The following is a 14,556-nucleotide window of genomic DNA, read 5'->3' on the forward strand; positions in this document are numbered from 1 at the left end:
GAAGTTTCCAGTTCTTTATTTGGGAGACGGGTCTGTGGTCACAGAAGTCTGGCATCAAGAAGCCTACTTCTTTACTAGCATCATGCCCTCCTTGACCTTGGGAATCCTTCAGGCTGAATGGGGAACAGGAGTCTGTCCGCCTTCCAAGGGAAGGCCAGAGATGAACCTCAATGGAAGAACATCCTATTATCAAGGTCAAGGCCTTCGTCCAGCCCCTGCTGGAGGCTTCAAGAAGAGAAGCCCTTGCTCGTAACTTTAAAGATGGGTATCAGCATGAATTAAAGTTCTTTGGGTGACTAGAAATAACTTTCACCAAGGCCTCAGGTGAGAGCTTGGGCTTCAATTCATAAAACCCTTAGAACTGGCTTTAGGGAGTCGGGGAAGAGCTTGAGTTCTCACACCAGACTTGAGACTTTGAGCAGGATGGTGGGCCTTTCAGTGCCTCAATGACTGCACCTATATTGGGATAACAATTCTACCCCCTCCTAGGGTTTGTCAGTAGGATTAAATGAGATGATACATATACTGGTAAGCTCAAAAAGGTCATTGTTATGAAGACCCCATAATCATCCTAAGTAGTTCTTAATCTGGGGTCCATTGACAGGATATTTCATGAGTGAGCTACAGGGGGGTCTGTAAATCCTCTGAAATTAAGTATGTAACTATGTTGTCTAAGCCACTGGCTACAGATGGATATTAAAATTAATTGAAATAAAAATTCAGCTCCTCAGACACTTTAGCCACATTTCAAGTAGCTCAACGGCCACATTTGGCTAGTGGCTGCCATATTGGACAGCATCGTAGTTGTGGAAACTGAGGCTCTGGAAGGTTCATGACTCCCTGGGTGTGTTTGTTTGCTAGGGCTGCTACCACAGACTGGGTGGCTTAAACAATAGAAATTTATTTTTTCTTGGATTTGGAGGCTTGAAAGTCCAAGACTAAGGTGTCAGTAGAGTTGGTTTCTTCTAAGGCCTCTCTCCTTGGCTTGTAGACTGCCATTTTCTCCCTGCGTCTTCACATCTGTATGTGTCTGTGTCTAAATTTTTCCTTCTTAGAAGGACACTAATCATTTTGGCTTAGGGCCCACCCTAATGACCTCATTTTAACTTGATTACTTCTTTAAAGACTATCTCCAAATAGGATTGCGTTCTGAGGAACTAGGTGTTAGGACTTCAACATAGGGTTTTTTGCTTGTTTGTTGTTTTGCAGTGGGGCTGGGAATATTCAGCTTATAATACTGGGTACGCTGGCTAGTTGGTGGCCCTGGCACACAGGTCTTCTTACCCCACTTGTTTTTTTCCCTCTGCCAGGCCTCAGCCCTGTATTTCTGACCTTGTGTCTTGTTTTGCTGGCTCTGCAGCCCACCACTGTGCCCCAGGCATCCCCCTCAGCCTGGCCTTTTCCCTCCTTTTCAACCCTGGGGTGTGGCAGGGGCAGTGCAGAGGTAGCAATGCTGGTGGGAACTGAGTCTGTGAGTTAATACCCTGGTCCCTCTGTAGCTCACAAAGTAAAACCTTCTCCCTGGAAGCTGATTGGTCGTTTGATGGGCCAATCAGGAGCCTTAGCTGAGTTCAGACATGTGTTAATTTTCTGAGTGAAAAATCAGTGCCCAGGCATCTAATTGGCTGTTTGGACATTAGCTAAGTGAACTTTACAATTTCTTCTTCAACAAGGACCTTTGTGATTTAAAACAGACACACACACACACACACACACACACATACATCCTAGCAAAAGCAGCAGTAGCAATAACAATAATAGCAGCAACATGACAAAGCAATGATGCGCCTAACCCTGTATGTTTAGGACCTCTGGGGTTTCATGTGGGGAATGCACCATTTTGGACTGTACAATCAGGTGATATTGTAATAACTAGTTCCAGAGGAATAATTCATTCATTAAAAAAACTAAGTGCCCACTACGTGCCAGGCCCTGTTCTAGGTACTAGGAATGCAAAGGTGAACAAGGCAGGCTCTGGGCTATGGAGCTGAAATTTAGTGAATAGACAGGCGAACAGATAAGTGACTTTTGAGCTGAGACCTGAATGGAATGAGAAGTGAGCCCTTTGAAGACCTGGGCATTCCAGGCAGAGGGAACAGTATGTGCAGATGCTCAGAGAAGGGAAGCAGCTTGTATTGTGAGAAGTGACAGAGGGCCTCTGAGACTGAGGGACTGAATAGGGTGGCAGGAGAGAGGAAATTGGAGAGGGCCATATTTTGACCACATTGGCTAAAGGAAAGAGTATGGATTTTTTACACCAGGAGTAGGGGGATGCCACTGGTTTTGAGGAAGGAAGTAACATTTTAAAATTAACACTTGAAAGTAATACTAATAATAGCTTGGAGTTATTGAGTGTTTACCCTGTGCTAGGATATGTGTATGTATGATCTCATTTAACCCTTATATCCATGAAAGATGAATTGTTAAGATCCCTATTTTATGGTAAGGAAAATTCAGCTTGTTGGCTAAGTGCATTTTCCAAGGTTATACCAACTACTAGTAACTGGTGGATCTGAGAGTTGAACTTAGCGACACTCTGAAGCTTGTGCTGCTGATACTAACCAGGTATTTGGTGGTCTGCAGCGACCCCTAATTGGGGGCAAGCCTTGTCCTAAACCCTGTGATACAGATAATTCCTGGCCTTCATAGAGGTTACTATCTTAAATATGTGAGAGTATTAAATCCCAGCTTGGTGGGTATTTTAGAGAATATTTCTGCATACATGTTAGGAAGAAGCTTGGGTCCCCAGTCCAGTAAATTCATAGGTCAGGTGTTTCCTAAGCTGCAGTTCATGGAAATGTAAGTTATTTGTATATTATTCACAGTACCTGCAGGCTCATAAAACCTGCAGCTTCACTGAATCAGTGCTGCTGTTCACCAGATCTCAAAAATAATTCCTCTTAAATGTTTCTTTCCCAAACCAGATCCTGGGGTTACTCTCCTATTGACACGTAGGTGAAGGTGATTGACCCTCAAATTTGTCAACTCTGTGTAAACACACCAACCATAACTGGCTTCTAATGCTAAGTAAATAAAAGAGGATAGACATACACCTTCTAGCGTGTGATGCTATAAGGGTAATCTAATCGAGAGAGAAAAGGAAGAAAGAAATCTCTGGCACCATCTTGGGATGGACCCCTGTTTTCAGTCAAAGGAATTCCATTCTCTCAGCAGGGAGGTAATTGACAATAAGGAAAGAACAGCTGAAAAGGAAGTGCCCCGGAGCTTTCAACTTGGTTTGCCTAGGATGGAAGAGATAAAAACGGTTTTTGCCTGGGGGTCTGATTTCAGGACCCAAGTTCAAACATCAAAGGCACATTGTCTCACCCCCATTTCCCCTTTGGAAGCCCAGGAGACTCAGTCTGCAAAACCACGACCCAGCATCTTGCTGCAAAACACTTCAGGGAAACAGCGCAGTCCAGCATGTAAAAGCAAAAAGGTGGGGAGTGGGGAGATTGGACCGTGCCTTCACTTTTATGCTCTTGTTTTTTTTTGTTCCTGGAAATCTCTTTTCTTGGTCCTGCAAGATTACATCTTCTCTCTCGGCCCTTTTTTACATTGTGATATGCCAGACTGGCCAGCCTTTTCATCACATCCCCTGTCTTAGGTAAGGGTGAGCCTGGCTTTCTGGGACAAAGTAGGATGGCTATTTGGCATTTGTCAGCTGTGATCTCTTGCCTTTGGGAGAGTCTCTCAAACTTCAGAAACACAGTAGCAAGCAAATGTGTTTCTTTTAATAATCATGTGAGTTTCATGCCCTGGCTCCATGAGCCTTAAACCTGCTGTCCATGAGAAGATGTAAAAGAGTCCATATTCTACTAAATTCTCCGAACTCCTACTGTGGAGACGTTTTGGATGAATTTACTATCAGTTAAAAGCTCCTCCCAGCTTCTTAGAAGTACACATTACAATATGCTTTTTTAAGCTACCTGTGCCTTATGAGATTCCGATAGATCTTTCTGGAAGGGGATCTAGTTCTTGTCTCTTGGTGAAAATCACTGCTTTAAAAATCCAGGCTCTGATGACGGGCATTCCTGCCTTCTCCTCCCTTGCAACTTGTGACCAGAGGCAATGAGACCAGTGCAAGTTGTTTCCACAGAACTCAGCAGAGGTCCTGGAGTGAGAAACTTTTGCTGCCCCTGGAAGAGAACCCCTTGAGGATGGCAGGATCCTGATAAACTGCCGAATAATACACTTGAGCACGATTCTCAGAGGGTGACCCAGGACCAGAAGCATCAGCATCTCCTGGGCCCCCATCCCAGACCCACTGAATCAGAAACCCTGCAAGTGGACCTGACGTTCTGTGTGATAACCAGCCCTCCAGGTGACTCTGATGCACTCAAGTTTGAGAAGCACCATATTAGAAAAACCCCTGCTCAGTAGGTTAGAAACTAAAGCAGGGCTTCATTGCGAGCGTCAGTGATTTGGAAATACCTACAATGGAAGCGGTTAACATTTTTCTTCTCTGGCTCAATCCAGAGTTTTCAGGCAGCAGGCAAATCCTGATTTAGGCTCTTTCGAAGCCAAGGGACAGCTGATTTGATCTAACAAGGTCTGTGGGTCACTGATACTACCCCGTGTTCTTATTCATTTGCTTACTTAATCATTCATTCATTCATTCATTCATTTTACGAAGATGTATTGAGCACCTATATGCCAGGTACTGGTCTAGCAGGGTGAATATGTAGGCATTGTCCAAATGGGCTTAGATTTGAATTAATCAATTGCTTTGCCAGTTGCTACTGTGTGACCTTGGGGTAGTGACTTACCCCCTCTGAGGCTTGGTTCCCTTAGCTATAAAATGGGGTTAATAGCTAGCTACTTTATAGATAAGATTGTGAGGATTAAGATAATGAATAAAATGGCTAAGCTTGGTCCCAGATACACACTCAATAAACCATACTGATCATTCTTGATGTGATGTGAGTTAGAGATCTGAGAGGTCCTTTCTGGCTGGAATAGAAACCTCTGTTGGGAGGTGGTAGCAGAGAAGGTTGAGGCCAGATTGTCCATTTCAGTGATTCTGAACTCTGGATGCACATTAGAACCTCATGGGGCATCTGCAAGAAGAAATGCTGATGCCTGGGCCTCACCCCTAGGGATTTCAATTTATTTGGCCAGTCTGAGAAAGATGGGCTTGATCCTCCAACCAGGAGGAAGTGAGCCCTGCTCTAGAAACTTGTCTTGGTCCGATCATTTGTCATCAGTGGATTCCAGAGCAGAACATGTGTCTGGCAGCTGTCACCAGTGAGCCGTGGGCGATACCTTTGGGCTTGGGTTTCCTTCCTCAGCCATTTGGTTGCTGCCCTCATCAGGGACTCAGAGCCCCATGAAACAGTTTGTTGAACTTGGCAAAGTGGTGTATTATGCTTGTGTTTACTCTTCTGAACCCATGGCGAATTGCTGAGCATTTTAACACACTCCCTCTGCTGTCAGATTCACAAGTTCCACATGAAGTCTCTTCAGACTGCATCCAAATGAAGGACCCACCCGTTAATCACACAGCTCCAGAGAGTTTTCTTCACTTATAATCAGACAAACAAGCTCTTGGGCTGTGAATCTGTCCAGTCACGTTTCTAATGAGTTTCCTATGAAGTTAGCTATTTGACCTTCAAGTGTATTATTTTCATTGTTTTCATTTGATTACACCCAAGTCATTTTTCTAGAGGCTGGAGATTAGAAATAAAACAACCCAACACGAATGCTACTCCCTGGCTGTCCTGCCTCGCCCTCTTGGGTTTCCTGGAATTCAATATTTTCTAGTGCCTCAAATAACACCACTAGTACTTGAAGCTGATTTTTAAAGAAAAAAAGAAGGAACTGTATTGCCATGTAACTTAGGGTCTTTTGAAATGAACTGGGATGGCTCTGTTAATTTGCCGAGGATGCAAATTAGGAAGGCTCATGGAGTGTAGAAGGGGGGGTCTCTACAGTGACCATACCCTACAGAGGAGATTTGGATATTGAAGGGGGATTGGACTAGATGAACTATAACTTCTAACTTGCAGAGTTTGAGGGTTTTTTGATTTGGGAATTTGTGCTCCGCCCCCTCCAGTGACTTCTGACAGTGGGTTCATCTGGTAGGTACGGCTCCAAGATTGACATCTGTGCTTTGGAACACCACTGGGGACTGAAGAATGGACCGCAGTTAAGAGAACCAGGCTTGCGGAGTCCTTTGATGTCTTTGTGTTAGTTCACTCTTTCCTCTGTTCTCCTACCCCTCTCCCATCCCTCAAGGGCACAAATGCAATCGCAAGTGTGGATTCTGCCAATGCAGATCCATAATAATCCTGGATTTGAGCCAGGCATGTCTTTGTTTGTTCTTCTTTCTTAAGCTAAGATTTGCTGCCTGATAATAACAGCTGACACTTACATGTCTGCTGACTGCTGCGTGCTGGGGTAATCCTCACAAGGAGGATAGAAGCTTCATTTTAACAGATGAAGAAACTGAGGCAACAGAAAGGTTAAGTAACTTGCCAGGGTCACTCAGATGGGTAAATGGCAGGACCTGGATTTGCACCCAGGTAGCCTGGCTTCGGGAGTCAAGCTCTTAAGCTCTGAACTCTGTTGCCCAGCGAAGCAGTCTAGAATTTAGGGTTGACAAGATGGTCCTGAGCCATACCTCAGGGTCAGGCAGTGGCTAGAGCCAGAGGTGTGATGCCCACAAGTTTGTCTTTTCCACCCTAAGTGATCAGGGTGGGGTGAAACCATGTCACAAAGCCACCTGTGGGGATTCTCAGGAGAGGGAGACTAAGGCTGTTTTCACAGAGGGTGGGGTTTCTGTCCCTTCACTGTGCAAATTGGGGGAGCATGCTTTTTTCCAGAAGTTCACTGTGGAGGAGGGTGGAGTCCAATGGTTGGTCCTACATGGCGCCCTGATTCCTTCTCCCACACAGCCCCTCTATCCTGGTCACGTCCCCTGCCCTCCTAGGGTTTGCTATTGGTCTCCCCAGATGGCACTAATAAATGGTACTTGGCCAGCCTTTTTCATCTGCTCTTCCTCGGGCAGCTTATACACTTTCTTTCATTTCGTCTGCCTTCTGTGGAGTCCACTGCTGGCAATGAGTGGCCTTCTTGACTCTGGTTCTCCCGGGGCATGCCAGCCGACATCCAGAAAGAGTTTTGGTTTAAGAAAAGACAATGAGTGAACTAAAGAGCCTTTCAGTGTCCAAACCAGGAAGCACATTGGGTCAACTCTGACCAACTCACTGATGATGGGAGAGCTGCCAGTCTAGGTTAATTTTCTCACTCTCACTGCCCTGGGCTTTCAGACTTAAGGGATTAGAGGACCATTTTATGAAGGTCTAAGCCCATGAGGTGTCTGAAGTTTAGTTCTGGGGAGGGAACTCTTAAAGTATGAATCTTGTATTGACTAAATGACCCAATTAGGCTGCAGACAGTTCTTGCCAAGGAAAGATCACTCCATTTCTGAAATGAAAGAGAAAATGACTTTCTGGGAGGATCCTCCTGAACTTTAATAAGAGAGCACCCTGAGGAGTGGAACGGTGCTTCTATCTGAGGGCTTAGGAAAGGAATAAAAATGCTGCTAATGTGAGGAGGCCCTGCCATGGAGCGAGTGGCAGCACCCTGGAAGTGATTTAGGAGATGGAGTCGATGGAAGGCAAAGGCATGAAGAGAATTCAGACTGGTCCATCCTAGGCTCTTGGCCTTTCACTTAAAACCAACGGACGAGTCTTCCTCTCTTGAGGTTCCATGTTAAGCAGAAAGAGAGCCTCCATTTTTTATAACCTGCTTCTCATGGAACGTCCTGTTAATTGATTCTCACCCTCTCCCTCCCCAAGCCCATTTTCTTCCTACATGGCCTCGTATTTGGCTCTAAATGACCAGTGGATGGTTGAGATCTCAAGATCTCCTCACTCATCGGCGTCTCTCCCAGGCCAGGCCACTGTTTTTATCGTATGCATTTTCTCAAGTTATACAAGTTGTGTTATTAACCCCAAGGGAGGGAATGGTTAGGAGTTGGGTAATTAGCGTGGTTGTGGAAGCCAGACAATCAGAAGGCAGAACTGGACCGTCAAACTGAACATCTGACGAAATTCAGAATTAATTGGGAGAAGTAGCTGTTACTGTATAGCAGCCAATTCCCACTCTCCCTTGAAATGGAAAATAAACAGAAAACAAGAAGAATAATTCAAGTGGGCATCCGGGAAGCAGGCCCTTCTGCGGAACAGTAGAAGCAAAAGGAGAGTTCCACGCCTGTTTTCTCTAGGAATCTCCTCAGGCCCACTCAGGCTGCCTCACCCATCGTTCTCGCTGCTCATCTGGGGACTTAAAGTCTGTATCCCACAGGTTAGCATTTGATTTATTTTATAAGTACTAGTTTTATACAACTAGATAGCAACTCCTTGAGAACAAAGACCGTCTTATGCTACATTTGTATCTCCTTTAACACATAGCAAAATGTTCAGGTAAATGCTTCAGATAGGCTGATAAACAAGCATTGTCAGAAAAGGGAGTGATGTTGGTTCTCCTTAATGAAGGAGAATCTTTACTGAGTATTAGGCAAGGAGAGTAAACCTATGATGGAGGAAAGTGGTGGGGAGTCATGGCGAGAATATAAGCTTTCAAGTCAGCCACATTTGGGATCAGATCCTTACTGGTTATCTGCCCAACAGACATGCATACAGAGGAGCATCAAAAGACACACACAAGAATGTTCATAGCAGCATGATTCGTAATGACCCTCACCTGGAAACAACCCAAATGTCTCTCACCAGTAGAATGGATAAGTTAGCATGACACACAACTTGGAGTACTCTACAGCAACGAGGATGGACGATCTTTGACTACGTGGAATGGCATGGATTATTCTTACAAATATAATATTGAACGAATGAAGCCAGACGCGAAAGCATATACTGTATGCTGCATGATTCCATTTTTAGAAAACTCAAAGTCCAAAACGAATCTATGATATTGGCTTATATACATATCCTTGGGGAGATGGTTAGTGACCGAAGAGGACGTGCGGGGGGGGGGGCGCTGGCCACATTGTTTCTAGATCTGAGCGCTGGTCCTCTATTTAGGAAGTAGGGGTGATATTAATGTCTCATAGGATCGTTAGTATTGGATGTGACAATCCATGGCATGCAGTAGTTGCTCAGTAAGTGTTAACTACGGTGATTATGAATCAGCCTTCCAGGAGAGGAGAGATCACTGACTGGGGAGGCTCTTGGGGTGATGTGAGCCCTGCACTCTTTCATGGGTCCAGGATCCTGGCTGCCACCCTGTCCCTTGTTCCATATGTTTATTGTTCTTGGCGATGTTTGGTTGCGTGTCTGTCAAGCCCCTTGGGGGCCTTCAAGGCCTCTGTGTTTCATTCATAGTCTGTTGCTTCTTTCTCTTGTCTTAGTCCCTGGCACCTGTCCCCTCTGGGGGTCCCGCTTACGGCGCTCCTGTTCCCCCCTTCACTCATGTTGCTCCTTCTGCCGGGCTGACCTTTCCTCCCCTTCTCACCCTGGTAAAGATTTCTTCCAGTATCCCCAGCGCCATGCACGTCATGGGTGCTTTGTAAAGTTTTTGTGGCTCTTCTAGAAACCTGGGTCTGCACCACATGGACCTGGCCCCTGCGCTGCGGGCTGACTCAAGTTGAGCTCAGTTTCTATTCAGGGGTTTAATTTTCCTGGTAGGCTTGGCATGTCAAGGGCCATAGTTTTCCCTACCATTCTGGAGCCAGCGGGCTTCTGGGTAGAACTGTCTGGCCAAGAGACACAGGCTTTCATTTTTCAGAAAGGAAACCCTTCCCAACTGGTGGAAAATAAGCTTTTGCTTAGTGACTAATAACAAAAACACAGACAAGATTTCTGGGCTTATAAATAACCAGTTGTAAAAGTACCCAAGGGAAGCAGCCCTTTTTGCCAGAAGAATGGCTGTGAGTGTTCCTGTCACCTGGCGGATAGGGACCTCACCGCGGGCAAGGAGTCGTGGGCCAGGGGTGCGGAAGCCGGTCATTCTTCAGGACGAATTCCCAAGGCCTTACTGTTATACATTATAAATCCTGGGCTATTCTGGAAAAATAATAGCTGATCTCTAAGGTTCTTCCTGCTCGAAAATCCTGTGATTCTGCGGAGCCACAGCATGTTTTAAAGAGTGATGCCGGCCGGGAGAGGAAAGTCATAGGGTTTTGTTTGCCAGAGCTGCCTAAGAGGCAGATGAAGTAATTATGAGAATAGCTCCCATTGACTGAGCAGTGGCCAGGGCACCGTGCTCAGGGTGCTAGGCCCATGAGCTCACTGAATCCCCCATTACCGTGTGAGGAAGTTGTTAGCCTCATTTGACTGATGAAGAGACTGAGGTTCAGAGTGGTTGATGTATATGGATAGCAGTATAGGGGCTAAGAGGGTGGAGTGTGCCATCAGACCGTGGGCCCAGGCCTCGAGCTTGCTTTGTGGCCGTGGCAGTTATTAACCTTGCTGTACCCAGGCTTTCTCATCTGTAGAACAGAGATACTCATAGGACCAAAGCCATAAGAAATAATGCATGCAAAATGCCATGGGTACAGTGCCTGCACATAGTAGGCCTTCAGTAAATGCTGCTGTTATTAGGAAGGGCTCAGGAAGCTTCATGTATAATACCACATAGCCTCCTGGATGAATCACTGATGCCCCAAGTCTAGAAATGTAGGGCTGCAACCAGGGCCTTGACCCTGACTCCAGCTGCTTCCTGCTGGAGGACTGGGGGATGGGATCTCAGAGCCAGGCCTGGCCCCGTGGACAGTTCTCTCGCCCGGCTGCCCACCAGCCCTACCAGCAACAGTGAGGCTATCGCCTTGTTCATCCATTGTTTCCCAAACTGGCTCCCAGTTAGTTCAGTAGGAGTACTGCAGTGGCCAAATCGCCCTGCAAAACTCAGAGTTAAAGAAACTAGGTTCTCCAAGGGGTGATCAAGTATTAGCATTTTCCAAATATTTTACCTATGTTTTACCATGGAACCCTTCTTTTCCTCCAGAATGTCTTGTGGGACTAGTGTTCCATGAAACATGCATTGGGAACTGTTCCCCAGCACCCCCTCCAAATGCAGTCAGCAAAGAGGCAAGAGTGAACAGAGGGGAGATCATTCAGAAGGGGGTGGCCGGGGACGTGAGACAGGTGGACAGGATCAGGCTCTATTTTAGAGGTAGGACCAGAAGGAGTTACTGATGGAGGCTGTTTAGTAAAACATTGGACATATTGAACTGTGTCAAACTGAATTGTGTTTATATCTCCTTGATACCAAGCTAGCCGGTTGGAAAGGGATACATCTGGTCACTGAAACAGTCCTTTGGTCTGCGTGCAGCCGGTGACCCACACCTTCTGAGGGTCACTGAAGGGGCCAGTGGCTTTGACCTCCTTCAAGGATGCATCAGACTCTTTGGGGGCGTGAGGCTCCGTGTTTATTTCCCTGTCGAAGTACTTTCCCTCTTCCTCCTCCGCCCTGACCCCACTGGTTTTTAAAATTAGAAAACCCACTGCCCTCTCCAGGACCTGTCACTCTTATCATTTTTAGAGGCTGAGCCATGCATCTTGAGGCAGCTTTTCCAGTTTCCAAAGTTTATTGTTAATGAAAAGCGCACAACAGGCTGAAATTCCTGGCAAGAGCCAAAGCTGCAGGGCACACCGAGGCCAGCAGATGCGGGAGCAGCCAATTTTGTTTTTGTTTTCTTTGCGGTACGTGGGCCTCTCACTGTCGTGGCCTCTCCCGTTGCGGAGCACAGGCTCCGGACACGCAGGCTCAGCGGCCATGGCTCACGGGCCTTGCCGCTCCGCGGCATGTGGGATCTTCCCGGACCGGGGCACGAACCCGTGTCCCCTGCATCGGCAGGCGGACTCTCAACCACTGCGCCACCAGGGAAGCCCCTCCCTTCGTTTTATCAGAGAGGTTTGGCTTGACTTGAAGGAGCCAGAAAGGAACTGGAGGAGCCTGAGCTTCTAGCAGCCAGTGACAAGGTATGGGAGGACAGGGGACCCAGGCTGAGGGCACGTTCCAGTTCATCGAGTGTGTCTGGCTCAGTGCTAGGCCCTGGGGTCCCATAGTAGTGATACCAACAATAATAACTAACATTATTGAGTGTGTGCCATAAGTACAAGCCCCGTTGTAAGCATTTCACGTACCTGATATCAATAAACCCTCCCAACAATTCTAGGGAGTACTTACTGATATTATTCACATTTTACCATTGACTAAAGTGTGAGGCACAGAGAGGGTACGCGATTCCCCCAGAGTCACACAGCAAGTAAGAGGGAGGTCTAGGAATCTACTTAGGAGTGTCTGATTCCAAAACTACAGTTTTTACCTCTCCAAGTCCAGACTCACAGTCCCGGCAGAGGAAATAAATATGTAAATCAGCAAATATATCCACACAGTTCGAAAGTGCTGTGTTGCAAGTATCCGTTATGAGAAGTAGAAGGGAGGCAACATGGGCATCAGATTTGAGTTCATCCTTGACTGATGAGTTGGAGTGTCCCTGGCGGGTAAGACAGGTGGGAGTAAAGGCAGAGGGCAGAGCATGGAGGTGGGAAACAGCAGTGTGTTTGTGTGTGATTGGGAGAAACAGTGAACAGTCTGGCATCAGTGGGCACAGGGGGCCTGACAGGCAGTGGAAGAAGCCGACGAGATGGAGGGAGGTAGGCAGGGGTCCTTCAGGGAAGGAGGGTCTTGGGTACCCTACCAACGTTTTTATACCACATCCCTTGGAAGGATGGATTTCAACACAATTATTATTTTGTCTTTGCTCAAAGGATGTCTTTTGGTAAAGCCCCAACTATAAAGCAGATAGCAGTGGAGTGGCTTTGGCTGGGGTGGAGCTGAGGACCTAGAGCCTGTCCTTCATGATCTCCCCTGACCTACCCCCAGGGGCATCTGCCTGGAACTCCTAGGACTCAGTCAAGCAGAGTTTGAGCATTACTGCTAGAGAATATCAGGTTGGGGGAGAGAGAAGCATTGAGTGCCATGTAGTTATTTAGTAGAATGGTCCAGAATGCATTTGTGAAGTTTTGAATTCCCTCATTGAATAAATATGAATTGAGCCCCTTTGCCAAAAGGCATTGAGTGCTGGGGATACGTCAGTGAATGAAATAAACCAACCCTCATTTAGATGCTAGTGAGGTAGACAGAATAAGTGCACAGACTAGATATGTAACAGGGCTAAAAGGGGTCCATAGGGCGTGTAGGACCTGGTGGCCACATTTGGAACTTGGGATTTTATTTTGAGTGAAATGGAAAGTCTGGAAGGTTTTGAGCAAAGAGACGACAAGTTTCGCCACCCGTTTTGGGGTCTGGGTAGCTGGTCCATATCAAATGGTTAATAAATGGTAGTCGTGTTTGTTGTTCCCCATCTACAGGGAGGCAGTTCTGGTGGGAGGCTCTTGTGGGAAATGAACCTGGTAAAGGGAGTAGTGGGGTCCTCAGAAGAGAGAGGCACATTCCCCGTGATATTACAGACGCAAGTCCAGTAACAGCAGCGATGGTGTCATTGCCCACCTGGCTGGGAAACTTGCCCATCTCCTCGTGACGCTGTGGACTGATTTGTTTGTCCAGCGACATCTCTGTTGTCCCCTCTCGCACCGTCTGTAGTTATTAGCGAGCTTGTCAGTTAAACAGGGTGTTTGTGTATCGCCGTTCCTCCCGCAGTGTTCGAGAACAAAGATAAGATTGTGATCATCATGGAGTACGCCAGCAAAGGGGAGCTGTATGACTACATCAGCGAGCGGCGGCGCCTTAGTGAGAGGGAGACCAGACACTTCTTCCGGCAGATCGTCTCCGCCGTGCACCATTGTCACAAGGTACGGCCGGCCCTACCACAGCTTTGCTCACAGACAGCTTTCATGGCATCACGTGATTCTGTTCATATTATGAAGGGGACATCTGTTCATAGTAGTATGTATGGAGAATTCATAAACCAGAAAGAAGAAAATCACCGTCACCCAGAATCCAGGGATAACCCACTATTGACATTTTTGTTTGTTGTTTTCCAATCTTATTCCCCCTGCTCCTCACATCTATTTTTCATTCAAATTTTTAATTTTGAATCATTTTAGATTTACAGCAGAGTTTCCGAGATAGCACAGAGAGTTCCCATGCACCTCTCACTCAGTTTACCCTAATGCTAACATCTTACAGGACTGTAGGACACTTGCTAAAATGGAGACACCCACATTCATTTATTGCTATTAACAAAACTCCAGATTTTACTCGGATTTCGTGAGTTTTACACCAGTGACCTTTCTCCCTTCCAGGATGCAATCCATATGCAATCAATGTGGTACACATTGCATGTATTTTTACATTTCTGTCTTGCTTTTTCACTTAGGATTTTAATCTAAACATTTTCCTATGTTACTGAAAAGTCTCTGGAATGATTGTGATTGTTGGACACTTAGGCTGGTTCTAATTTCTGGTTATTAGAAATAGCGATTGACGTCTTTGTACATTAACCTTTTTTCTCTCATTTGAATAATTTACTTAAGAGAAATTCCAGAAGTGCAATTAGCAGGCCATAGGTTCCGAACTTTTCTATGCCCTGGTTTCTTTTCCTTGCGTAGGTTATATCCACAGAGG

General features: G+C 46.3%; 1 protein-coding gene across 3 annotated transcripts in view; it reads left to right on the plus strand.

Moving 5' to 3' along the window:
* Positions 1-14,556, plus strand: part of NUAK1 (NUAK family kinase 1) — a 69,167-nt gene that overhangs the window by 32,297 nt on the left and 22,314 nt on the right. For all 3 annotated transcript variants that reach the window (XM_019918519.3, XM_019918518.3, XM_019918520.3), the window contains exon 3: positions 13,630-13,781. In XM_019918519.3, coding sequence (XP_019774078.1) covers positions 13,630-13,781 — 152 coding nt within the window. The remainder of the gene's footprint in view (positions 1-13,629; positions 13,782-14,556) is intronic.

This window comes from Tursiops truncatus, chromosome 11, assembly GCF_011762595.2.
Source record: "Tursiops truncatus isolate mTurTru1 chromosome 11, mTurTru1.mat.Y, whole genome shotgun sequence".
Taxonomy (NCBI): Eukaryota; Metazoa; Chordata; class Mammalia; order Artiodactyla; family Delphinidae; genus Tursiops; species Tursiops truncatus.